We start from the raw sequence: 27,205 nt of genomic DNA, 5'->3' as shown, positions 1-27,205 counted from the left end.
GAGTATGCACTTAAAATTAATGGATTTGTCAATTATCCAGTTTGAAAGCTTATTATAAGTTCTCTGTTGTTCCGCATTTCATTTAACTCGGTGTACTTTATTTTGCCATACTTATCATGCAAGAGTGGATGCTAAAGTGTGACGTCATCATTCTATTGCACAATGTGGTAATCAAGTGGGTGTTGTTGGAACAAATGTTTCATAATTCTTTGGAATGGACTTTTAAAATAAAATATAAGACTTTAAGGCTCGCAAGGATCTTCAGTGGAATCCCGTTTTGTCTCCAACACAGATTGGCATGAGAAACAGCTGAGGAGGCCGAAGCCTTATCCATTGGGCCACTGAGTCAAGTACAAGAAGTAATCCGTTCATGAAACTGATGGTATTTGTAAAACCTTAATGATGACCAAGTCAATGAGATCACACCACTCACTTTGCTCTCAAAGGAGGATCTCAGGACACAGTGAATCCCTCCCTTACCTGTTTCATATCTCCCCAAATCACAGGTAACTGCCAGGAACAAGAGCACTTCTCACCTGCAAAGGTGGAGAGGTATTTCAACATGGACTCTTCACTAGCAAATGGTCCCGATGGTATCAGTGCAGGACACACTTCCTCAAAACCTGTGAATCTTAACAAGCTGTTCCTCTATTAAACCTCTTGTGCAGATCCACCTTTGAGGGTCATCTCACCTCACTGTTGAAGGTTACCTGTCATTCCTTTCCGAAGAAGGTGCCACAACGGACCCTCTGAACTTCTGTACGACTGTGAGCCTTCTTCCCTTCCCAGCATGAGATAATGGAATCAACAATGTTATTGCAGTCATTAAGGGCTATACCCATTGCCCAACTGCTTAAGATTGGCTCATCAATTTCAGTTCCACCATGACAAACTAACTCCACCTTGTAGATACACTCCTACATACTCACTCAACTCCGAATTGATACTCTTAACCTAAAGACTGAGATCGAAGTCGTCATACTGGACACATACTATGAACTTCTTTTGTAAGCTGGTTTTGTCTACTTATTTGAGATGTGTCTTCCTTCATTCTCAGTAATTTGTCCCCTTATGAGCCCGGCCAGGCGCTGCATTGGTTCAGGTAACAAACCACACCTTGTTTCTCTCCCCAAATCCAGGTTAACTGCTCACCTCCAGTGATTTGTGTACCTCGTTTCTAAACTATGGAATCCCCTCCCCGAGTCTGTCCTCTCATGATCTTCCCTTCACTCTATGAAAATGACGAACTATCACCATCCACGTGATCCCCTTTAACTGCTCCTCATTGTTGATGTTGTCATTGAGTCGAAATGAAAAGACAAATTTCCCCTCTCCCTCTGTTCAGGGGATTGTTTAAGGACTGACGGTTTCGTTTTTAATTTACCAGGAAGATCGCGTGGGTTTTAAATGCTCCCGTCTGGTTTTACATCGAACCCAGGAGTTAAAAAGAAAATGTTGCTCTTTGGGTACTTTGTATCGCACTTCCCTTCCCCTCACGGTGCCTTCCCTTCCCCTCACGGTGCCTTCCCTTCCCCTCATGCTCCCTTCAGGTCACCTCACGCTGCCTTCCCATCTCATCATGTTGCCTTCCCTTCCCTTCACGCTGCCTTCCCTTCCCTCCACGCTGCCTTCTCTTCCCTTCAAGCTGCCTTTTCTTACACTCGACGGATAATCAGGAATTCGAACCCCCACAGGCATTTTAGGTAAAAGTTGGTAACTTGACTTTTTAACCGAATTGATTTGTGCTCAATCCAAAAGAATACGTTACCAGGCTGAATTTTTTGTTTGAAGGCGCGAAAAATGAAAAACAAAATGTCCGCTATTTTGTTCGGGTAACATTTTGAATTTCTTTTATATCTCATGTCATACCATTGTTTCTTGCCATGCAAGGGAGCACAATGTAGTGTTGAAGTATTTCAGAATACGTAGTGGTCATCTACTACCTGACCATCCATATTTAATCACTTGATCTTTAAAAAAAATCTGAAAGAATATTCAATGTTATGGTAACTTTCCGATTATACAGTGTCCCTGTTGACTTTTTTTTTCGTTCTACAGTATTTCTTTTACCTCCACATGATATTTCATTTCATGTTTCAGAACAAAGATGGACCCACTGATTAACTTGAAGAGCCCATCATCCCCTGTGTCACACAACCTGTGTATTATCTGTCAAAAATACAATAAGGATGAGCTTAGGGATTCCAGTGATCAAGGTTTGAAACGCATACAACTAGTCACCTCCACCAGGAGAACACTTAGAGACTCCAAATACCACGATGCAATCGATCGAATCGAGAATGCTTTCACATCAGGATTTACAAGTTCACTAGTATGGCACAGAAACTGTTATGCACAATATACCGACAAGGGCAAAATCGAGAGAGTGCAGAATGAGTTCCAAAGACAAGGATGCTCAACAGAAGCAAGTACTTCTGCGGATACTGGTAAACGTTCCATGCCAGGTCGCAAATCTGTCACGCCGATGGACTGGAATCGGTGTCTGTTCTGTCAAACGTCTTCATAGAAACAGAGGACCATTTCTGTAATGACGTTGAAGAAGAGCCAGGAGATTCTGCAGGCTGCAGGATTTGATCGAAATCTGTCTGTTCGTCTTGCAGGCGTGAGCGATCTCATAGCGGCTGAAGCCAAATATCACTTAGCTTGTCACAGTGGTTTCTCAAAGTCAGTAGCTAAAGCTAAAAAAAAAGGTAGCAAAGACATTGATATCGCCATGGCATGGCTGTGCAACGAGTTGCAACATTTCGCCGACAAAGGATGTGTTCGAGAACTATCTACAGTTTGGGATCGTTACTGCATATCAGCTGGGGTATGGGGATGTCACCATCCCCCAATCATATGTAAGTCGTCGATCTTCCTTCAAGGAAAGTCTTATTGCCCGTACAGGAGATGTGTTCGACATCATCGTTTTGCCAGATCGAACAGCAACAAATGACAGATGTCTACTTTTCCCTTCCAAGTACAAGCATGTACCTTTATCAGAAATGCCTGTTGCGGAATCGGATGATGACTTGTTGAAAATACCTGCATTCAAACCTGAGAGTGATATTTTCATGTCATTGGTGCACGTGGCATTGAAACTCCGTGGAGATATCTTGGCGCACCCAGGGCATACAGGTTTTGATATCAGTGACGAGAAGGCTGCGGATTGTGTGTCCCGACTCACTGTATATGTTCCTGAGACTGCTGTATGAAGGTCCTTCGGTACTGGACAGCGAACCAGACAGCACCGATGTTATTCCAGTAAGAATCAAGGTGCTCAGTGTTGGTCAAGATATGGTGTTCGGTGTCAGTGACGGAAAGAAGTGGACACCAAAACATATTGGACTCGGCAGCACGCTGCATCAGGCAACGAGATCAAAGAAACTTCCTCAACTTTTCCACAGTGCTGGACACACCATAAGTTATGAATCAGTTTTGAAGTTGGACACATCTCTTGCCGAAAGCACACTCTTAACTATGCATCCTCAGACTGGTGCTGTCATTCCACCTAAGTTGCTGAGAGATAGGTTTGTACATTTCACAGCAGATAATATTGATATAAACGATGCGACACTGGATGGGATGAAAACCTTTCAAGCGACGCAAGCTGCAGCATGGCAGAGAGGGCCGGCTCCTGACTTACTGTTGAGCAATCTCAAGCCGTCCAATAAAACCAAGCTTGATGTCCCCACAGCTATGAATGAGTTGATTCCTGTCTGCATCATTGAAGGACATGCAGATGTTACATTCCAAGAAGCTGCACAGAAAGATTGGTACACTGTCACCGAGGGTAAAAGTGATGCCGCTGTCAGAGCACGAGCATCTGACATGGCCTTTGCCATCGATCTAGCTGAAATGCACCAACTCCCGGGTGAGGTGTTTGAGGAATTTGAGCGAGGAAACTTTGTCGTGAAAGGTTCAGCTCAGACATTTAATCAGGTGAGCCCCGACATGAGCCAAGAGTGGATGAATGCTGTTGGTAAAAAGGGTGGTGGGTGGCATTGTGGGAATAACCAAAACCTCATCTGCTCTGAGTCGTTGGGCGTTGGCATACAACTTGAGGGCCCACATTGCTATGAATACCAGGAGCATGTTCAACCTTGGCAAAGACGATCACCTCATCCACAGTGAATCCACCAACTCCAGAAACCAACGTGACAATGCTGATGAGGCTGCAGTTCTGGCAGTGTTACAGAGATTCCATCCCTTTTCTCTTGACTCATCACCAACAGTTCTCCAAAGCTTCGCAAACAAGGACCTGGCTACAGATGATATCCAACAATCTCTGCTCAACGCGAAATCACATGGCACTGATCTTCTCGTGTCTTTCATTGAAAAGAGACTTGTTCGGACGAGGAACGTTCCAGGACCTAAATTGCGAGACACACTGCCAAAAAACAAACCCTTGACATTTGCCAAGTTGTATGAGATTGAGGCAACGCAGCAGGCTTTTTATCACGGTCGTGAAACGTATGTGCTCTTTATTTAATTTATTACTCATTTTGGGGACTCAAATGGTTCGTGTCGTGCTGACGCTTGAAAAATCTGGCGATGACGTCACAGCCAACATTTTTGCAGGGCAACGGTACCTCGAAATTTGGTACTGCACCGCTGCTACTACCGTAATTACGACTAACATCACGACTACCACTTGTGCTAACATTACGACTACCAGTATCACCACTACCATCACGAGTACGAACATGACTTTTCGACCATTTTCTCGTCCGACGTCGCTGCCAACCCTCGTTCGTGAAAAACCGACTGAAGCGGGAGGGTGCTGTGGGCGAAGAAGAAGAAGAAGAAGAAGAAGAAGAAGAAGAATAAGAAGAAGAAGAATCCCTCGATCCTGCATGCCACACCGATGGGCGCGCGTGCACACGCAGGATAAGTCACGTGACGCGCTCCTTGGCGCCTCGCTTCGTGCTGATCGCTGAAGAGAGTCGGTGGGTTTAACGTTTGTGATTAAAAACCAATAAAAGTGCTCGATTCGAAGGGATGTGGTGTGGATAGTTAATATATTGAACGGGAGAGACAAAACGTGTTCGGAAGAGTCTTCTCAGAAGAACCGGCAATGATCGGGGGGCGGGAATACGAGGAATCGGGCCGATGTCATGCAAGGTCGAGTGGAAGTTCATTGTGTGTGTGCGTGGTTGTGTGGTGTGTGTGTGTGTGTGTAGATGCTGTGAGTGTATGTGGTGAGTGTGTATATGGTGTGAGTGTGTATGTGGTGTGATGTGTATGTGGAGAGTGTGTATATGGTGTGAGTGTGTATGTGGTGTGTGTGTGTGTGTATATGGTGTGAGTGTGTATGTGGTGTGTGTGTGTATATTGGGTGAGTATATGTGGTGTGAGTGTGTATGTGGTGTGTGTGAGTGTGTATATGGTGTGATGTGTATGTGGAGAGTGTGTATATGGTGTGAGTGTGTATGTGGTGTGTGTGTGTGTATATGGTGTGAGTGTGTATGTGGTGTGTGTGTGTATATTGGGTGAGTATATGTGGTGTGAGTGTGTATGTGGTGTGTGTGAGTGTGTATATGGTGTGAGTGTGTATGTGGTGTGTGTGTATGTGGTGAGTGTGTATATGGTGTGAGTGTGTGTGTGGTGTAGGTGAGTGTGTATGGGGTGTGAGTGTGTAGGGGGTGAGTGTGTATGTGGTGTGAGTGTGTATGTGGGGTGTGTGTATATTGGGTGAGTATATGTGGTGAGAGTGTGGTGTGTGTATATGGTGTGAGAGTGTATGTGGTGTGTGTGAGTGTGTGTGTGGTGTGTGTGAGTGTGCATGGTTGTGTGAGTGTGTGCATGTGTGAGTATGTGGTGTGTATGTGTGTGTGTGGTGTATGTGGTGTGTGTTTGTGCGTGGTTGTGTGAGTGTGTGTGTGGAGTGTGTATGTGGTGTGTGTGTATAGGGTGTGAATGTGTGGTGTGTGTATATGGTGTGAATGTGTGGTGTGTGTGTATGTGGTGTGTGTGAGTGTGCATGGTTGTGTGGTGTGTGTGAGTGTGTATATGGTGTGTGTATGTGGTGTGTGTGAGTGTGCATGGTTGTGTGTATGTGAGTGTGTGTATGTGTGTGTATGTGAGTGTGTGGCGTATGTGTGTGTGTGTGCATGGTTGTGTGAGTGTGTGTATGTGTGTGGTGTGTGTATGTGGTGTGTGTGTATGTGGTGTGAGTGTGTGTATGTGTGTGGTGTGTGTATGTGGTGTGTGTGTGTGTATATGGTGTGATTGTATGGTGTATGTGATTGTGCATGGTTGTGTGAATGTGTGTATGTGTGACTGTGTGTGTATGTGGTGTGGTGTGTGTGTGTGTATGGTTGTGTGAGTGTGAATGTGTGAGTGTGTGTGTGAGTGTGCGGTGTGTATATGTGTGAGTGTGTGGTGTATGTGGTGTGTGTGTGTGTGTGCGTGGTTGTGTGAGTGTGTGTGTGGAGTGTGCATGTGGTGTGTGTATATGGTGTGAGTGTGTGGTGTGTGTGAGTGTGTGGTATGTGTGTGTGTGTATGTGATGTGTGTGTGAGCGACGTGCATGGTTGTGTGAGTGTGTATGTGGTGTTTGTGTGTGTGTGTGTGTGTGTGTGAGTGTGTATGTGTGTGTGTGTGCGCGGTTGTGTGCGTGTGTATGTGGTGTGTGTGTGCGTGGTTGAGTGAGTGTGTATGTGTTGTGTGTGTGTGTGTGTGTGGTTGTGTGAGTGTGTATGTGGTGTGTGTGTGCATGGTTGTGTGAGTGTGTATGTGGTGTGAGTGTGAGTGTGTGTGTGTGTGTGTGTGTGTGCGTGGTTGTGTGAGGGTGTATGTTGTGTGAGTGTATGTGGTGTGAGTGTGTGTGCGTAGTTGTGTGAGTGTGAGGAACAGGAGAGTTATGAGGGCAGGACACGAGCACAGGAAAGCACTTTGATGAACGGAGAGGACGTTTGGCCCGTCAAGCCTGTGCTGTAATTCCCTCGGTGACCCATGGTGGACAGGCGCAGGTTAAGCCTGTATCTCACTGGGCTGCGACAGCTCACGACAAAATGCGAACGGGATTCTCCAAAGTGTCTGGAAACGTTTGCGGTGGTTCTCAATCTCCTCGCGTGAGTCTCAGGACGTCGCTCTGGTGTCGCTGGAATTTTGAACATGTTCAAAAAATTCGTGCGACAAATTTTATCTCAAAATAGTCACAGAGTCGTCGCGGTTGTCTCGAACCGATCTTGAACCCTTCGCAATTTGGTTTCCGTGAGTCAGAAGGTGCGACAAATGTGAGACAACTTTGTGAGGGATTGGCGACCTATGAAACTAAATTGTGACTGATTGGAGAAAAAAATGATAATCTGTCCTGGGACCCCTGAGAGTGCGACAAAACTGCGATTCAATAGAGAATATTTTCGGAAGAAATTAATCTGAAATTTGCACAATGTATTGTCTCCTCAATTTAATATATACATGGAAATCCACATGTTATCCATGCAATGTAATGTAGATAGATTCACAATAGTTCAATCCAGATATGACTAAAAAAAAAACCTCATAGTCCATATTGCAAAAAGCAACATTGTCTGTCCTCTTTCTCTCCTGTTCTGAGTCAGGACAGGTCAGGTATGGGAGCATGTACCAGAACAGCACGTCGCTGCGTCCACTTTCCGCCAGTACTCCAGGGGCCTCCGTCTGGCCTTCCCCCAGGCAGATGCCAGGCCCATCCCCATCTCCGTGAGATGATGGTCAACCTGCTGTAACCATGAGGCACGTGGTCGGCCCACTGGCCTCCTCCACTCATGAGACTCCCTCGCTGAGAGAATCTGGTGAGCAGGATCAGAGTAAGGAAAACGAGCCACATGTCCATACAGCCGCAACTGAGGCTCACGGACTATGCAGGTAACAAATCTCATCCGAGTCTCTCTCAGCAACTGCTCGTTGGGCACAAAATCTGATCAGCGATAGTCAAGGATTCTCCGAAGAGACCTGGTACCAAAGGAATTAAGTCTCCGTCTCAGATCCTTGATCAGAGTCCAAGTCTCGCATCCATAGAGCAAGACTGGAAGTACCAAGGACCTGAAGACTCGGACTTTCGTCCTCCCGCACAGGTACAGGCAGCGCCACACCCCATGATCCAGTAAATCCATGACTCCCCAGGCCCGACCCAGACGTCTATTGACCTCTGACTCACAGCCAGCAGAGACATGAATATCACTGCCAAGGTAAGTGAATCTCTCCACGACCTCAACATCCTCACCACAAACAGATACAGACAGGACAGCAGCATCCAAGATGTCATTGAAAGCCTGGATCTTAGTTTTGACCCAAGAAACCCGTAATCCCAGCGGTTCCGACACCTCATTCAGCACCTTGAGGGCCCCCAAAAGGATGTCTGAAGTCTCCGCAAAGATGACTGCATCATATGCGAAATCAAGGTCCGAGATCTTGACATTCCCAAACGATGCACCGCAGTTTGATCTTTCCGACATCCTCCCTAAAATCCAGTCCATACAAGTGCTGAAAAGTGTGGGGGCAAGTACACATCCCTGACGAACTCCAGTAACAACTGGAAATAAGTCAGAGATGGTACCACCACACTTCACAGCACTCTCAGTACCAGAGTGGAGTTCAGACATCAGATCGATCAGTTTTGGTGGCACCCCACGAAGACCAAGAATCCTCCAGAGGGCATCCCGATTCACTGAATCGAACACTTTACAGAGATCAACATAGGCTGCAAGCAGCCCCTGCCGAAGCTCTCGTCTGCGTTCGGTGAGGACACGAAGAGCAAGGATACGGTCAATCATTGACCTCTTTGGTGTAAAGCCTGACTGCTCTGGACGCTGGTGCTCAAGCATATGGTGGCGAACCCTCTCAAGAATTATCCGAGCAAAGACCTTGCCCGGCACTGAGAGCAGCGTCACCCCTCGGTAGTTGTTGCAGTCTTGGCGATCACCCTTCCCTTTCCAGAGAGGGACAACAAGGCCCCTCTTCCAATCAGTTGGGATGATGCCTGTGTTCCAGGCAGAGCACAGAACTGCATGCAATGACACGAGTGCAGCATTTCCACCAGCCTTGAGAAGTTCAGCATGGATGCCACAGATCCCTGGAGCTTTACCCCATTTCAACCCCTGGAGCAGCCTGTTTCCACAAGCGAAGGTGGACCACAGTTGATTGGAGAGTCAGCAACAGCGATTGTAACACCCCTGACGTCCAACTCGATAGCTGGTAGATCAGCCTGGTACAACCGCTCAAAGTAACCGGCCCAGCAGGCCTTCACTTCGGACTCCTCTGTCAAGAGGCCACCACCCTCTGCTCTAACTGCAGTACACTGAGGGCAGCAGGGCGGAGAGAGAAAGTAGACGGAGATGGACAAACAAGGGACGCAGGTAATGATGATATACAAGGGATGTGGTTGTGTGAGTACACAACCATGCACACCCTAACAAAATGACAACCCTAACAATATGGACACATAAGGAAATTTTGGGGAGGGGTGCAGGGTGGTTTAACAGGTGCAGAAAAGATCATGATTTTGGATGGGGGATGACTTGAGATGGTGGTGAACAGCTGTCTTGAAGACCTGGAGGGAGGAATGAGATTGATGAGAATGTGGAAGGTGGTTCCACAGGTGGGAAAAGAGAGGAATAAATCAGTGGAGGTTGACAGTGGTTCTGGATTCTGGCAGTTTCACGAGAAGGAGGTTGATGGTGGACCACGTGCATCCTGTAGATACCTGAGGGGGACAGAGCATGGAGAGAGAGCAGAGGTGCAAGTCCAGAAATGAGGCAGAAGAGACAGCCCACCGACCTGTTGACAATGGAAAAGTGATAGGTCCTTCGACTCAGCTTCATTGCGAGAGATTCCAATGATCTTGAAAGCATTTGTTTCCATGGCATCAAGCTGAGCAAGATGTGAGGCAGGGGAGCCAGCCGAGAGGGGAGAGCAGTACTCCATCAAGCTGTGGATGAAAGCCTTGTAGGTGGATAGGAGCTCAGGTGTGCCAAGGAAGGACTTCGCACGACTAAGGATGTTCACCCGGTGTCTGGATTTGGAGGCCAACTTTGAAATGTAGCTTTTCCAAGAGAGATCATGGCTGAGAGTGAGACCCAAGAGTTTGAGTGATTGAACCTCTTCAAAAGGGTTGGTGAGAAAGCAGATGGGAAGACTTGCGGTACGGTCCTTTCAGAAAGAGCGTGAGTGGAGGATTTCTCAGGATCGAAAGACGTCTTCCAAGTGTTTGAGCAGTTTGCGATTTTGTCAAGGTCTGAGGAGAGGCAAGAGGCTGCTGCCTGTGTCAGAAGGATGAGAGATGACAGCAGAGAGTGAAGTCATCACAACAAAGAGATGGATGATTTTCCAGAGTCAGTGGCATCATTGGTGAAGATGAGGAATAAGATGGGGCCTAAAATAGTGCTTTGTGGTACTCCAACCTTGACAAGGAGAGGAGATGAAAGGGTTTCACTGAGAGAGACAAGTTGGCTATGAGAGGAGAGAAAGTCAGTCATCCAAGAGTGGAGTTGGCCTTGAATTCCGTCGGCAGTTTGGAGAGCAAGGCAGGATTCCAGATCATCGAAAGTTTGAGATATGTGCAGAGTGACGGCCCTGATCTCACGTCTGATGTTGAGGGCCTCCAACATTGTTGGGAGAGTAGAAGCAGAATGTCTAAGGTAGAGTGATCAGGTCTGAATCCGAATTGATGATCTGAGATGAGGCTGTTGGAGAAAAGGAATGATTTAATGTCAACTGTGATGATGGATTCCATGACCTCGCTGATGATTGGAAGTACAGTAAGATAATTGGGAAAAACTGCAAATACACGAAGCGCGAATGTAGAAGCAGGCCACACTTTATGATCCGTGAACACGCGGGGTCCACGAAAAATCTGTCCGCACATGTCCGAGATATGGTTGAGGACGCACGCACGCACGCACTCAGTTCGGACTCAATCCAACGGGGCTAATAATTAATAATTAGAGTTACCTTTCAATGCAAGAGGGAATTCAGTCCATCAAAGCCTCTGCTGTCGTTGCCAACCGATGGTTCTCTGTCCGTGCTCCACATTTATAAAATTCTGAGTCAACCAAGCTCGCGAGGTCCACGTGGCATTGTTCATCTCTGATCCAGACTCAGGGCATGAACGCAACTGCGCATGCGCGATATGACGTAACGCACTTAAACGAGGAGTTCTGCGCCCAGGGCGGGAACCCAACTGCGCATGCGCGCTATGACGTCACGCACTCCCAAGACGAAGTTCTGCGTCCAGTGCGGGAACCCAACTGCGCATGCGCGCTATGACGTCACGCACTTAAACGAGGAGTTCTGCGCCCAGGGCGGGAACCCAACTGCGCATGCGCGCTGTGACGTCACGCACTCCCAAGACGAAGTTCTGCGTCCAGTGCGGGAACCCAACTGCGCATGCGAGCTATGACGTCACGCACTTAAACGAGGAGTTCTGCACCCAGGGCGAGAACCCAACTGCGCATGCGCGCTATGACGTCACACACTCCCAATACGAAGTTCTGCGTCTCGATCTCGTGTTTCTGTTCCACCAGCGGTAAATCATTCCTCGATTCCTGATGTCCCGACTTCCCTCATATTGTTAGATTTGCTTACAAATCGGGGACAAACGGGAAAAGGAGACAAAGAGGTCACGTGTCGTTTGTCGTTGAATTAAATTGAAGTGAAATCGAGAAGTAATATCAATATGGCCGCCGAGTAAGGGATGGGAGATAAACTCGTCTTTCATGGGGTCTCATGGTGGTTCATGTGTCCTGTAGGATGAGTTAAAGAGCATTGGCTTCATCGCTCCACATTGGGAATACGGGGATGAAGGGAACATGTTCGATATTGAAACAAAACACGTGGTGTGGTTATTACAGAGATCACGTGGTGTGGTTATTACAGAGATCACGTGGTGTGGTTAATACAGAGATCACGTGGTGTGGTTGTTAAAGAGATCACGTGGTGTAGTTGTTACAGAGATCACGTGGTGTAGTTGTTACCGAGGCCACGTGGTGAGATGTGGTTTTCCTCCTCGAGGAGGTGAATGATCCCGTGATAAGGGAAGTCCCGGATTGTGATCGGACTCTCTCCGAGTACCGACCACAGTCGTTGTGCCCCGGTGGTGTTGGAGGAGCTACACCTGCTCTGTGAACATGGAAATCGTGCTGGTTCTGCTGCTCGCAGGTAAATGTTATTTCCTGTAATAATTTACCTTCCGACAGGTGTAAAGGTCGAAATGGTCGAAGTGGAACAAAGGGTCGAATAGGGGTCTAAATATCTGAGAGGTCTAAAGGTTATTTTCCAATAGTAGCTAGGATCTAAGGGGTTTAAAGGGTCTGAAGGTTTCAGGGTCACGAGGTCAAAAGGGTATCAGTGTCTTCAGGAGTCTTAGCGGTATCCATCCATCCATCCATCCATTCATCGGGACCATACTCTGTGCAGAGCGTTGGTGCTGCCAAAGCAGTCTCCTTGGCTATTGTGCTCAATCCTGGACGGGTCACCACTCCGACGCAAGATACCAGCAAGCCGGCACTTATTTTGCCGACCTCAGAAGGATGACAGGCAGAATCAACCCCACCTAGTATTAATTCAACTCCCAATCAGGATTTGAACTCAGGATCCTGGGATCTCAAGCCCACCACCCGAACCATTAAGCCAACACCGGGCATGTAAGGGGTAGAAGGGCTCTTAAAAGGTCTTAGGGTGTATCAATGGATCTAAATTGATCAAAAGGGTCAAGAGGTTTTTTCAGTCTAAAGGGTCAAGGGATCGATGTGATCTAAAGTACCTAAGAGAGTCTAAAAGGGTTTTAAATGGTGAAAAGTGATCTCAAGTATATAATATGTCTAAGTTGTATTGTTGAACAGGAATTACAGGTCAAAAAGGTCTAACGTTGTCTTTCGGGTCTTAGGGTTCTAAAGGGTCCAACGGGGTCTTTAAGTTTGTAAAGGGTTTTATAGGTTTTCAGGGTTTTACCAATTTTTATCGGATCTACACGGTCTTCGGGTGTAAAAGGTATGAAGGATCCAGGGTCTAAGCAATCTAAAGGGTGTAAAAGTCTTCAGGAGTCTAAAGTGTCTTAAATGGGTATAAAAGGTCCTGAAGTATCTAAATTGGGTCAATATATCTAAAGGGGCAAGGGGTCGAAGGAGAGTCTAAGGGGCTTTAAAAGGTCTAAAATGTTCTGAAGGGGTGTAAAAGATCTCAGCGGTGTAAAAGGTGGAAGGGCTCCAGATGTGTAAAAATCCGTAATTTCAAAAACCGCAATTAATGAACCTAATTAATAGACGCAGTTAAGCTTCAATAGTACGTAATTAATAGACACACTCACGGTCCGCTTCACGTTCAAACGGTACGTAATTAATAGACACACTCACGGTTCGCTTCACGTTCAGACGGGACGTAATTAATAGACACACTCACGGTCCGCTTCACGTTCAAACAATACGTAATTAATAGACACACTCACGGTCCGCTTCACGTTTAAACAGAACGTAATTAATAGACACTCACTGTCCGCTTCATGTTCAAACGGTATGTAATTAATAGACACTCACTGTCCGCTTCACGTTCAAACGGTACGTAATTAATAGACACACTCACGGTCCGCTTCACGTTCAAACGGTACGTAATTAATAGACACTACCGGTCCGCTTCACGTTCAAACGGTACGTAATTAATAGACACTCACGGTCCGCTTCACGTTCAAACGGTACGTAATTAATAGACACACTCACGGTTCGCTTCACGTTCAAACGGTACGTAATTAATAGACACACTCACGGTCCGCTTCACGTTCAAACGGTACGTAATTAATAGACACACTCAGGTGGCACGAGGGTTCACCGTGCACACGTGTTCGTGGGTTTTACATGTACAGTGTATGAACAGGTAATCAAACATCCCGAGTTGTGTGACAACTGGAGAGTTCGCAGCTTCACAACGGATAATCGCGAGTAGATTGTGGTGGTGAAGTTAAACGGATATCCGCGGAGCTTGTACTGCGCAGGTAAGCACCTGCCCTCGATGAGTCCTTGATAAACAGACGGCGCCCAGGTGTGCACCAAAACAGGTAAAGTACTGAACCCGAGGTGCACGGTTCGCACCTGTTGGGCGAATAGCCGTAATTCGGGTCTCGTGATCGATCACGTGAACATCGTGTTCGACGATTGGTGTTCGATGCTTGGGGGCGTGGTTAATTAATGTGGGCGGGACCGTTGTGGTGACGTGTGCTGGTGAAGGTTAAAAGAATTCGATGCTTGGGGGCGTGGTTAATTAATGTGGGCGGGACCGTTGTGGTGACGTGTGCTGGTGAAGGTTAAAAGAATTCGATGCTTGGGGGCGTGGTTAATTAATGTGGGCGGGACCGTTGTGGTGACGTGTGCCGGTGAAGGTGAAAAGGAAGGTTGGTACTTCGAAGATCTGCAACCGGACGGATCGGATTCATACCTGGATTAGCTCTCAGGTGAGAAGATCGTGCGAACCCAGGTACGGCGTTTGTGTTGTTTCTCTCTCTCACGAGGTTCTTCTTTTCGTCTTTACACCTGAGATGACGTCACACGTCGTTTATATCCCTGACACTTTGAGATCAAGGGCAACGGCAAGGGGAGGTGGTTTAAAATAGAACACGATCGGGACCAGAGGAGGATGCAGGGGTAAATGAGCGTGGGTCGGACTGGTGGGGAGTTGGGTGTGGATGGGTGATTGCGTAGTCCGACAGGTATAACTATTGTGATGTCTGGGGGAAACCTCGACAGACAGGATCCAGTTATTTGAGCCTCGACCAAGCTGTTAAACAATCCTTTGTCCCCCTTCACGGTATCGGAGTAGGAGATTTCGTGCTTTGTCGTACTTTGTGCACATCCAGCATCGGGAACAGCGGCAGCGGTCTCTCGCCGGGAGACATGACCTTCTACGATGACCCGGCGGTGTTGCTCAATCTCATCAAGCAATCGCACGTCACCGGCGACGATACCGGATTGTGCGACATGGTGTTCAAAGATCGCGATGTCACCTGGCTCGGATCTCGGCTCTCGACGCGATCATCGGAACCCGCGGACAAGGGTCACGCTCACAGCTTGTCCGTCCTCCTTGGTGAGGACGCGGCGGCCCGGGAGCGCAGCGTCGACACAAACCTTCCGGTCGAGTCCCCATTGTCCATGGATATCACCTTGGGATGCAATCTCGGCGTCCGTTTTCGCTCGAACACCGGTGAGTGGCCACAAATGGTCGCGGTCTTTCGTCTGGATCCTGATGTTCTTGTTTTAAAGGTGAATGTGATATTTATTTGCAGTCGGCGGTCCATTTTGTACGAGTATCCAAATTATTATTACCGGCAGAGTACCCGCCCAAAGGGCGGTGTTGTTTTCAGCACATAACACGTTCTTCTGAGTCATACCTACATTTGGGCGGTGTATAGGCAAATGACAGCTCTGCAGAGGAAAAATAAATAAACCGGGTTACATCCATGATGCAAAACGCCTCACTGTATGAGAAAACGTGGGGACAGGAACACTGTCACTGTACTGTAAATGGAGGGGACTTGTAATACCCTCCCCCACCTGGAGGCGGCGCTACACGGTACACATGTAACCCCTCACTGTACGTGAAAACGTGCGGACAGAAACACTGTCACTGTACTGTAAATGGAGGGGACTTGTAATATCCTCCCCACCTGGAGGCGGCGCTACACGGTACACATTTAACCCCTCACTGTACGAGAAAACGTGCGGACAGAAACACTGCACTGTACTGTAAATGGAGGGGACTTGTAATATCCTCCCCCACCTGGAAGCGGCGCTACACGGTACACATTTAACCCCTCACTGTATGAGAAAATGTGCGGACAGAAACACTGCACTGTACTGTAAATGGAGGGGACTTGTAATATCCTCCCCCACCTAGAAGCGGCGCTACACGGTACACATTTAACCCCTCACTGTATGAGAAAATGTGCGGACAGAAACACTGCACTGTACTGTAAATGGAGGGGACTTGTAATATCCTCCCCCACCTGGAAGCGGCGCTACATGGTACACATTTAACCCCGCACTGTACGAGAAAACGTGTGGACAGAAACAATTTCACTGTACTGTAAATGGAGGGGACTTGTAATTTCCTCCCCACCTGGAAGCGGCGCTACATGGTACACATTTAACCCCTCACTGTACGAGAAAACGTGCGGACAGAAACACTGCACTGTACTGTAAATGGAGGGGACTTGTAATATCCTCCCCCACCTGGAAGCGGCGCTACATGGTACACATTTAACCCCTCACTGTACGAGAAAACGTGTGGACAGAAACAATTTCACTGTACTGTAAATGGAGGGGACTTGTAATTTCCTCCCCACCTGGAGGCGGCGCTACACGGTACACATTTAACCCCTCACTGTACGAGAAAACGTGCGGACAGAAACACTGCACTGTACTGTAAATGGAGGGGACTTGTAATATCCTCCCCCACCTGGAGGCGGCGCTACACGGTACACATTTAACCCCTCACTGTACGAGAAAACGTGCGGACAGAAACTGCACTGTACTGTAAATGGAGGGGACTTGTAATTTCCTCCCCACCTGGAGGCGGCGCTACACGGTACACATTTAACCCCTCACTGTACGAGAAAACGTGCGGACAGGAACACTGTCACTGTACTGTAAATGGAGGGGACTTGTAATATCCTCCCCCACCTGGAGGCAGCGCTACACGGTACACATTTAACCCCTCACTGTACGAGAAAACGTGCGGACAGAAACACTGCACTGTACTGTAAATGGAGGAGACTTGTAATACCCTCCCCCACCTGGAGGCGGCGCCACACGGCACACTAATTGGGGTCATGCTGATCCTACGTAGCAAGTCTGGATGTAGTCGGCCCACAACTGGAGAACGAACACAACTAACAAACACTCACCGCTCTGTGAATTATACAGTAGTAAGGATTCCATGTGTTTTGTGCCTGCCCTCCCTGCTCTCCTCAATCCGTGACGTTCGTCCTTCAGTGCAACAGATGGACAGAGTGAGAAAGGAGCTCGAGAGCGACATCAATTGCCAAAGCGTGTGTTGGAAAGACATTTCATCAAATATGTCGGGTGAGAAATGTTGTGTTTGGATTGCTGTTCGGTTTGTGTCCCTAAATCCATCCCTTTCGTGTCGTGTTCCACTTTGAGGTCATCTCCACCGAGTGGGGCCGCGACGTGTCCACTCGGACTGCTTTCACGCTGCAAGTGTTGTGTTCCATGGGACATGGCCATTCCGGTGTTCCCGAGCCGTGAAGCAGCAGGTGCTCTTGTTCTTGAGTGGGAAGAAAAGGGCTGAAGGGGGAGGGGCTTCGAGTGACGTCATGTGGAGTTGGGGGCGGGGCTCTGGTGATATCATGCATCGACATGACGAGCCAAATGAGTCCTTTATTTGATTTTCAGCTTCCTTATGATCTGCACAGTCGGTTCCTGGTCATTGCCGAATCGGTCACAAAGCCGATGTCAATATGGACCGGGTACATACTACGTACGGTGGGTCAATCCAGCTATTTGAATCCTCAATCACGAACGGCTGCACGACCCTGTCCCCTTGTGCACATGTGCGTTGTCCTGAAGACAGGAGCACACTTTGGGTCAACGCCCCCCCGCCCCCCCCCCACCATTTGTCCTTGATGACCTGCTGCAATGTGTGCACGAGGCTGGCGTGATGTCCGCGTGGAGAGTCATTTTGTAATGCTCAAGCAGCAGGATTCCCTCGGTGTCCCGTGATAAAATCCAGGCCCGAATCTGTTTTTCAGGTCGTGGTGATCCTTTGTTTTCGATTGCATGGACTGCAATCCGGTTTTGGGACTCTAATATGGCTTTAAATATGACTTTGCTTCCCCCTTATGTTTCTGACTGGTGGATGAGGTGATTAGGATTGCAGAGGTATTTATGTACCGATGGTGACATCCTTCAATTACCTGGTTTTATTATCATTGTATCATTCTCAGGTGTGTGTAGAGATTGGTGTCCTTGTCCACTTGCCGAGTTCTCTTTGGGCCCTGGTGTGGTCCGAACCAGACAATTATTGGCTCAAGAGTCCTTCATGGTCCCATGACTGTGATGGCGGTCCATAGTTTGTTGTGCGGTGTTGCTGTTGCCAATGCCTGCTCCCACATAGTAACCTGAGTGTAAACGTGTGTGTGCCTCTTCTTCGTTCTCCCTATCCTCAAGGTAGAAGAAGAACTGAAACGGGATTTTGAGAAGAAAGAATTGTCGAGACCTCGCCCGGCTGCCGTCGTTCAGTCTGTGCTTTCTTTGCGCTTGGATCAATGTCCCCAGGAGGTCAACAACCCCTTCAGGGAGTTCGTGAAGTTCGATGGCAGGGTCGGTCAGGGTCTGTGTGCCTGCACTTTACTTAGTAAACGAAGGAACCATTTTAATAGAGTTCCTCTCTTTTTCAATATTCAACCTTGTGGCTGAACGTCTGCACCGTCACAAGATCTGCACTCTAACAACGTCTGCACTCTATTGGGGTCTGCACTTTATTGGGGTCTGCACTCTAACGAGGTCTGCACTCTATTGGGGTCTGCACTCTAACAAGGTCTACTCTCCATTGGGGTCTGCACTCTAACAAGGTCTGCACTCTATTGGAGTCTGCACTCCAACAAGGTCTTCACTCCAACATGGTGAGTACATACCCTAATATTGGTTTGTTCAAGCATCCCATTCATTTCGATGCTTCACCTCTTCCTGGTAACTTCAGTGATCCGTTTTGTCTTGTCTCTCGAGTTTTTTTTTAGTTTTTTTTTTGAAAACATTTTTGTCTCATCCTAAATTATTCTTGTTTCTGGAAGTTCATCCATTTCGCATGCAGCCTGTGGTGTTGGCTGCATCATTTCTGGTAGCGTGGGCATGCCACGAACGTAGTTTAGCCGCCTGTAGTTCAGGGCAAGAATTTGGAACTTGTTCATAGTGCCAGTGATAGCTCTTGACGAAGGACACCATGGCATCTTTAATGTGTACTAAGGAATACTGGCAGACGGGCCACCCGGCTTTTTCGTCCATCGGAGGGACTGCACACACATTGATGAAACACTATGCATGTGAAACAACGGGATGACAACTTATAGCTGGATCGTGATTCAAACTCAGGTGAGATGGCTCAGGGGCATGTGTGCGCACCTCGATGTCATCCTGCATGCCCTCTCTGGAGGTGAGAGACGAGGATTGAGCTCAGGCCTGAAACCATTCTCTTTATGTTCCTTTTGGTGTTCACGGATGTCGGTGGTGGTCATGCTGATAGTTATGACGATAGTTTACAACGTTTACGTCCTTTGCAGGTCTTTGTGGGTGTGATGGCGACCAAAAAAATCGAGGTGTTATTTCCTGGAGGTTCTGACACCGAGACTCACCTGTCAATGAGCGTGGTGGTTGTGGCCAACGCTTGCGTACAAGACGTTGTGGGACTCATCTGCTGGCAGTACACAAACGAAGGCCGGGTACCCAAGCTCAAGTGAGTATTTTCTCACATGACCTTGGAGAGTTGTCGATGAGCAGAGACGTGGACAATTGTATTGTTATTTAGATGTTTGTACTGCAGGTGATTTACAACAACTACAAGCTATTTGTGTGTTATTGTGTTTTGCATGTCATTTGTGTGTGCCGTTTGGGCGTTTTCAGGAGTGTTGTGCCGTTTGGGTGTTTTCAGGGGGGTTGCACGCTGTTTGGGCGTTTTCAGGGGGGTTGCACGCCTTTTGTGCGTTTTCAGGGCGGGTTGCACGCTGTTTGTGCGTTTTCAAGGGCGTTGCACGCTGTTTGGGCGGTTTCAGGGGGTTGCACGCCTTTGTGCGTTTTCGGGGGTTGCGTGCCTTTTCTGCGTTTTCAGGGGGTTTGCTTGCCTTTTGTACGTTTTCAAGGTCGTTGCACGCTGTTTGGGCGTTTTAAGGGGGGTTGCACGCCTTTTGTGCGTTTTAAGGGGGGGGTTGCGCGCCTTTTGTGCGTTTTCAAGGGCGTTGCACGCTGTTTGGGCGTTTTAAGGGGGGTTGCACGCCTTTGTGCGTTTTAAGGGGGGGTTGCGCGCCTTTTGTGCGTTTTCAAGGGCGTTGCACGCTGTTTGGGCGTTTTCAGGGGTTGCACGCCTTTTGTGCGTTTTCAGGGGGTTGCATGCCTTTTCTGCGTTTTCAGGGGGTTGCGCGCCTTTGTGCGTTTTCAATGGCGTTGCACGCTGTTTGGGCGTTTTAAGGGGCGTTGCACGCCTTTTGTGCGTTTTAAGGGGTTGCGCGCCTTTTGTGCGTTTTCAAGGGCGTTGCATGCTGTTTGTGCGTTTTCAGGGGGTTGCACGCCTTTTGTGCGTTTTCAGGGGGTTGCACGCCTTTTGTGCATTTTCAGGGGGGTTGCACGCCTTTTGTGCGTTTTCAGGGGGGTTGCGTGCCTTTTGTGCGTTTTCAGGGGGGTTGCGCGCCTTTTGTGCGTTTTCAGGGGGTTTGCTTGCCTTTTGTGCGTTTTCAAGGGCGTTGCACGCTGTTTGGGCGTTTTAAGGGGGATTGTGCGCCTTTTGTGCGTTTTCAGGGGATTTGCTTGCCTTTTGTGCGTTTTCACGGGCGTTGCACACCTTTTGTGCGTTTTCAAGGGCATTGCACGCTGTTTGTGCGTTTTCAGGGGGGTTGCACGCCTTTTGTGCGTTTTCAGGGGGGTTGCACGATGTTTGGGCGACTTCGGTAGGTTGCAAGCCTTTTGTGCGTTTTAAGAGGGGATGCGCGCCTTGTGTGCATTTTCAAGGGCGTTGCACGCTGTTTGGGCGTTTTCAGGGGGTTGCACGCCTTTTGTGCGTTTTCAGGGGTTGCACGCTGTTTGGGCGTTTCGGGGGTTGCACGCCTTTTGTGCGTTTTAAGGGGGGTTGCGCGCCTTTTGTGCATTTTCAAGGGCGTTGCACGCTGTTTGGGCGTTTTCATGGGGGTTGCACGCCTTTGTGCGTTTTCAGGGGGGGTTGCGTGCCTTTTGTGCGTTTTCAGGGGGTTGCACGCCTTTTGTGCGTTTTCAGGGGTTTGCTCGCCTTTTGTGCGTTTTCAAGGGCGTTGCACGCTGTTTGGGCGTTTTAAGGGGTTGCGCGCCTTTGTGCGTTTTCAGGGGATTTGCTTGCCTTTTGTGCGTTTTCAAGGGCGTTGCATGCTGTTTGGGCGTTTTCAGGGGTTGCATGCCTTTTGTGCATTTTCAGGGGGTTGCGTGCCTTTTGTGCGTTTTCAGGGGTTGCACGCTGTTTGGGCGTTTTCGGGGGGTTGCACGCCTTTTGTGCGTTTTAAGGGGGTTGCGCGCCTTTGTGCGTTTTCAAGGGCGTTGGACGCTGTTTGGGCGTTTTCAGTGGGGTTGCACGCCTTTTGTGCATTTTCAGGGGGTTGCGTGCCTTTTGTGCGTTTTCAGGGGGGTTGCACGCTGTTTGGGCATTTTCAGGGGGGTTGCATGCCTTTTGTGCGTTTTCAGGGGGGTCGCACGCCTTTTGTGCGTTTTCAGGGGGGTTGCACGCTGTTTGGGCGTTTTCGGGGGGTTGCACGCCTTTGTGCGTTTTAAGGGGGGTTGCGCGCCTTTTGTGCGTTTTCAAGGGCGTTGCACGCTGTTTGGGCGTTTTCAGGGGGGTTGCACGCCTTTTGTGCGTTTTCAGGGGGTTGCGTGCCTTTTGTGCGTTTTCAGGGGTTGCGCGCTGTTTGGGCGTTTTCAGGGGGGGTTGCGCGCCGTTTGGGCGTTTTCAGGGGGTTGTGCGCTTTTTGGGCGTTTTCGGTTGGTTGTGCGCCTTTAGTGCATTTTCAGTGCGTTGCGCGGCGTTTGGGCGTTTTCAGGGGGGTTGTGCACCATTTGGGCGTTTTCAGGGGGGTTGTGCACCATTTGGGCGTTTCTGGGGGTTGCGCGCCGTTTGGGCATTTTCAGGGGGGTTGCGCGCCGTTTGAGCGTTTTCAGGGGAGCTGCGTGCCGTTTGGGCGTTTTCGGGGGTTGCGCGCCGGTTGGGCGTTTTCGGGGGATGGTTGCGCGCCGTTTGGGCGTTTTCGGGGGGTTGCGCGCCGTTTGGGCGTTTTCAGGGGAGCTGCGTGCCGTTTGGGCGTTTTCAGGGGGGCTGCGCGCCGTTTGGGCGTTTTCGGGGGGGTTGCGCACTGTTTGGGCGTTTTCGGGGGGGTTCGCGCCATTTGGGCGTTTTCAGGGGGGTTGTGCGCCGTTTGGGCGTTTTCAAGGGGGCTGCGAGCGATTTGGGCGTTTCTGGGGGGTTGCGCGCCGTTTGGGCGTTTTCAGGGGGGTTTAGAAGCTCAGGGTTTACAAGGGAACATTAAAAGGCAAATCAAAACCCTGTGTTATTTCGTCCATCACCACGAAACCATGCATATATCTTATTAGTCCCCTTCTGGTTTCACCAGAGGGAACTATTGGTTTGCTGTCCAACCGTCCGTCCATCCATCTGGACCACCTGTAGTTTTTCAGAATTTTTCCCCATACCCTTTGACATATTCAACTGAAACTTGGTACATGGCTTTACGATGATAACTTACAGAACAAGTGGTGCCAGGCACAACAAATCCCGCCCATTTAAAGCATAAAGTTATTTTGGGGATCAAATTTAAATTTGATACATCCTTAACCTGAATGTTGATTACAAGGAATAGAATAAGGAATATTTTAGTCTTAGTTTGAAGTCAATTAAACCATTTTTGACGAAGTTATGAGCGAAAAAGATTTTGACCTTTTCGTGACCTGACCCTGACCTTTGACCTAATTGGACCCAAAAGTTAATGGGGTCGTCCAAGGTTCATTGCCCATCTGTGGATTAAATTCGATGTTGTTTGCTAAAGCCGTTTTGCCGTAAAGTTGCTAACAGACAGACAGACAGACAAACAAACCGGACGATTACAAGGAGGGAGGGAGCGGGATAACAAGTTTGAGTTTCAGGGTGTTTTATCTTCACAGAGTTATGCCCTTTTTAAACTTAGAAAACATCACATATACGTGGGTCAGTGTTCGCCTTCCCTGACTCCATCGCACTGCTTTACACCCATTGGCTGGACAGCTGGCCTGACTCCACCCGAATAAAATCACGTGCCGCCATTGTACGCAGCAGTGCAGATCGGCAGGTCTCAGGCCCAGTTAATCAATTAATCTGTTAACCTGACTGTTAATCCATGGCCCAGTTCAATTGGAATAATCCCAGGTATATAATCACAATGTATTATGTATGCACATAAGTCGTGCACATGTTTTGGTTTCACTTATGTACATCAGGTTCTTTCCTCCGCCATGGAAGGTGAAGGAGGTTATGTTTTCACCTTCCTCTGCGTTTGTTACTTGCAAAATCGAAGAATTTTCAAGTCCATTGGTCAGTCGATTTTGTTATTCTGTCTGTCTGTCTGTCTGTTTATCACCTGCAGGTCACAATTCCAAACCGACCACACAATTTTTGTGTTTTGAGATCACACAGATTTACAACATGAAGGGAATTCCCTGATGTTCTCCTCTCATATCACGTGGTCTGGCAGGGAGCAAGTCGACACCTACCACCTGCGCATCGTGGAGGACGATGGAGAAGTAGACGAAGATCTTCCTCCACTCGACTCGAGAGAACCCATCCGTAATCTTGGCTTCCACACGCTGGCTTTTGTGGAACGCATGGACAGGCCGACTCCGGTCACGACCCAGGTCATCCCTTGGACCATCCTCGAACTGATTTCGGTCTCGGATTCGGAACCCATTGCCGCGCCGACTCCGGTCACGACCCAGGCCATCCCCAGCACCATCCTCCCACAAATGTCGGTCTCGTCGCTCGACTCCTCTCCCAGCCATTTCCCATTCTGGAAACGCTGTTTTTGTATCCCATGTTCTCGGAATTCCAATTAACTGCCATTTAAATTACCTGCAACAATCGATGCAGGTTGTGGTGACGTGTTTGTTGTGGTATCCACTGTTTGTGTGAAATTACTCACGTGAAAGGCACCACGAAAGTGAGTCTGACTTCGGTCCGATTCCATCAACTCATCTGCAGTCTTTATTTATTTTCATTTATCCATTGGTCATGCAGCCAGTTGTTCAAGACCACATGCTGCTCCATCTGAAGGAGTCGGTTCATTCTTGAGATCTGACATTTCAGACAAAATGTGATGTACCATCCCAAGACTTGGCTCGAGTGGGGTGTTCAAAAGGTTCTCGAAAGTTGTCCACGAACCGGTCGCCTTCTGAGAAATCATTGAACGGCCCTGCTAATTGGGGCGATGATTTAGACCCGGCTGTAAATGGTATTCTGGTCAGTGTGTGTCCACCCTCGACATTATCTTGTGGCATGCACACCCGAGCCATCGCAAGTGTGTATGTAGACCCTTGACGTTGATTTGTGGCGTGCATACCAGAGCCATTGGTAGGGTGTGACGTGTGTAGACCCTGGATGTCAGCCTGCAGACTGCACGTCCCATTACATTCCAGTGCTGATCATTTGAGGAGGTTCTATCCGTGTAATCGGTGACGACCATCTTTGAGTGTGAAGGAATCGACCCTAATGCCGTGACGTTTGTGGCTCATCATGGATCTTTCAGGTCCTTTCGCAACACCAGGAGGAATCATCATGGAGGAGTGAAGTTGTTTTTCAAGATGGAGACAACAACGAAACCGTGTCGATGTCTATTAGTATGTTGGACACCTACTGGGCGTGTTCACGTGTTTGGGAGTTTTGTGCGATGTTATTTATTTATTTGGGGGTTGATCATTCAGGGAATGACTTGCACACTTCGGTTTATTTATTTAAAGATCTGCTTGTAAGGAAATAAAAGAGGTTGTCACGGAACATTCAGGAAACCCGCGTTCGAGTGGTTGTTGTGATTGTGATTCTATTTTGCACCAACATCATGGAAATGGTTTTGCCAGAGCCTACAGGTCATGGTATAAAGGAGGTTGTCTGTGCTTTGTTCCAGCTTGGTAGAGAATCTGTGCAGCAGCACACGGACTGGATGTGGTTTGAAGGACGCAGGCTTGTCAGTCGTGTGGGGGAGGCGACTGACATGGAGGGGTTTTACACCATAAAAGGGCATGAGCAGGATTTGATAGTCATGAGCACACAACCTCTGCAAACTTGACTTCTCAAGATTCCCAAATTGGAAATACGGAGACAAACATAATGGGGTGGGTGGAAGTAATTTTGGTTGAAGGCACGGTGAAAGTTGGTGGTGTTCGTCCCGCAGGAGAGTTGATGAACCAAGAGCTTCAGGGAGCCACAGGTTTGTAAAACATGTGGGGTACTCACGACAGAGAAACAAGGAAAGTGAAGCATTTTAAAATAATGAATAAATTAAACAATGAAAAAGCGGTTAATTCAATGAAGATTCAGTTTGCGGAGATATTGAGAAAAGGGAGAGATAAAGAATAAAGGGGAGGATATACAGGCCGAACGTGATGGTGTTTTGGAGTGAAAAATAAAGTTATTTTGGTTGTTTCGATTTTTTTTTGAAGCGACGAGGGGGATAGGATAATGTTGAAGAGGTTGAAGATGCCATACTTGGGGGGGGGGAGAAGCGGTACGAGACACACAACATCAAAACAGAGACCGAAATTGCTTGCCAGCTATCCGAGGAGTAGGCCTCGTGCAACACGACAACTAATCCTACAACGTAAAACACCTCTTTTGTCCTTCCTGTGGAATCGACCTCCAAATCCTCTACAATCTCATTCTTTCTTCAAGACAAATCTTCACCACCATGTCAGATCTTCCCTGATACAAGACCATGATCTTTTCTGCACCTGTTTAACCCCTCCTCCTCCTCCTCCTCCTCATCCTCCTCCAGGCCCATCTCCTTCAAAATTTCCAGTTTTTCCTTCTTGAGAACTTGTTTCTGTTTCCATCCTGTCTTCACCAGACATCCTTCCGAAACCTTCATTCCTCCCACACCCATTATTTGTCCAAGTCTCCCTATATTTTGCCCTTCAACCCTTCTGTCGGTGTGTCCCCTCACCCCCACTCCCTCTATTGTTGCTTTGATGATGATGATCATGATGACGATGCGTTCAGGTAAATACACGTGACATCATGAAACGTTCATTCATCCATAAGTCAGGAATTTTAATTTTCAAATTGGAAAAAGTTCACAACTCCATTTGGATCGTTTTCCTCTCTGCATCCTGTGCAAGTCGGTGTTGAAGTTCATCTCATTCCCCACCTCATCATTCTCCCGCCTCATTACTTTAGTTTCTGCTTCCTGTGGAAGTCTATGACTTCAACACAGACGTGCAAGTTCATCAGCTGTTTCATTCTGTTTCGTCGTTCTTTTATTCATTTTGGAAATGGCAGTTCCAAATGCTAGGCGTCGCATCACATTATCTGACACACCTATCGAGCTGTATCAGATCATGTGACATTGTTCGAACTGTTTGGTATTTTGTTTGCACCGTAATAGTTTCCACGGAGTCAGGAGGAGTAGAGCAGCTTCGTTGTGGTGTGCAAGCGCGCGCTGTCTTGGGAGAAGAATAAAGTTCAAGACCCCCGGAGTGAGATCTTTACTCGTGATTATGCTGAGGCATCCATAGTAATCTCAAAAATAAATGTCATTTTCTGTCTGTCTGACTGTGTGTGTGTGTGTGTGTGTGTTTGTGTGTGTGTGTTTGTGTGTGTGTTTATATGTGTGTGTGTGTGTGTGTGTGTTTGTGTGTGTGTTTATATGTGTGTGTGTGTATGTGTGTGTGTATATGTGTGTGTGTGTGTGTGTCTGTGTGTGTGTGTGTGTGTGTGTGTGTGTGTGTGTTTGTGTGTGTGTGTTTATATGTGTGTGTGTGTGTTTGTGTGTGTGTGTGTGTGTGTGTGTTTATATGTGTGTGTGTGTGTTTGTGTGTGTTTATGTGTGTGTTTGTGTGTGTGTTTATGTGTGTGTGTGTGTGTGTTTGTGTGTGTATGTGTGTGTGTGTGTGTGTCTGTTGCTAACACCAATCACACCAAAACTACTCGCCCAGTTGCCAGGTCTGAAACACACCGACTCCTGCAGAGAGAGAGAGAGAGAGAGAGAGAGAGAGAGAGAGAGAGAGAGAGAGAGAGAGAGAGAGAGAGAGAGAGAGAGAGAGAGAGAGAGAGAGAGAGAGAGAGAGAGAGAGAGAGAGAGAGAGAGAGAGAGAGAGAGAGAGAGAGAGAGAGAGAGAGAGAGAGAGAGAGAGAGAGAGAGAGAGAGAGAGAGAGAGAGAGAGAGAGAGAGAGAGAGAGAGAGAGAGAGAGAGAGAGAGAGAGAGAGGGAGAGAGGCAGAGGGAGAGAGTGAGAGAGTGAGAGAGTGAGAGGGAGGGA

The 27,205-nt window shown here is 48.2% G+C and overlaps 2 protein-coding genes across 12 annotated transcripts in view; both read left to right on the top strand.

Annotated features, from left to right (window-relative positions):
- The window catches only part of BTBD8 (BTB domain containing 8), a 51,797-nt gene that overhangs the window by 17,152 nt on the left and 7,440 nt on the right, over positions 1–27,205 (top strand). Inside the window, exon 1 of one of the 3 annotated variants that reach the window (XR_015054837.1) lies at positions 667–767. The exons of the other annotated variants lie outside the window; for them this stretch is intronic. The gene's annotated coding sequence lies outside the window, so the exon portion shown is untranslated. Of the gene's footprint in view, positions 1–666; positions 768–27,205 lie in introns of those variants that run through there. 3 annotated transcript variants of the gene reach the window in all.
- On the top strand, positions 761–24,731 carry LOC147006432 (target of rapamycin complex 2 subunit MAPKAP1-like). Of its 9 annotated transcripts, none has more exons than XR_015054846.1 (6): positions 11,259–15,171; positions 16,962–17,051; positions 18,160–18,440; positions 18,492–18,610; positions 19,265–19,437; positions 23,327–24,731. XR_015054846.1 is itself a non-coding variant. In XM_085868818.1 (3 exons), the coding sequence occupies exons 1-3, from the start codon at positions 14,865–14,867 to the stop codon at positions 18,182–18,184; spliced, it is 426 nt and encodes a 141-aa protein (XP_085724944.1). In that variant the 5' UTR covers positions 11,258–14,864; the 3' UTR covers positions 18,185–18,274. The 9 variants fall into 9 exon arrangements, 2 of the variants coding, with proteins under 2 accessions (XP_085724944.1, XP_085724943.1); XR_015054845.1 differs by having other exon boundaries at positions 11,261–14,448; positions 14,828–15,171; positions 18,160–18,610; XR_015054844.1 differs by having other exon boundaries at positions 11,261–15,171; positions 18,160–18,610; positions 23,435–24,731.

This window comes from Eptatretus burgeri, unplaced genomic scaffold, assembly GCF_056783735.1.
Source record: "Eptatretus burgeri isolate ZD-2024b unplaced genomic scaffold, Ebu_testis_v1 Ebu_testis_scaffold_3177, whole genome shotgun sequence".
NCBI lineage: Eukaryota > Metazoa > Chordata > Myxini > Myxiniformes > Myxinidae > Eptatretus > Eptatretus burgeri.
The sequence above is the reverse complement of the archived record's forward strand: the minus strand, read 5'-3'. Positions and strand labels throughout refer to the sequence as shown.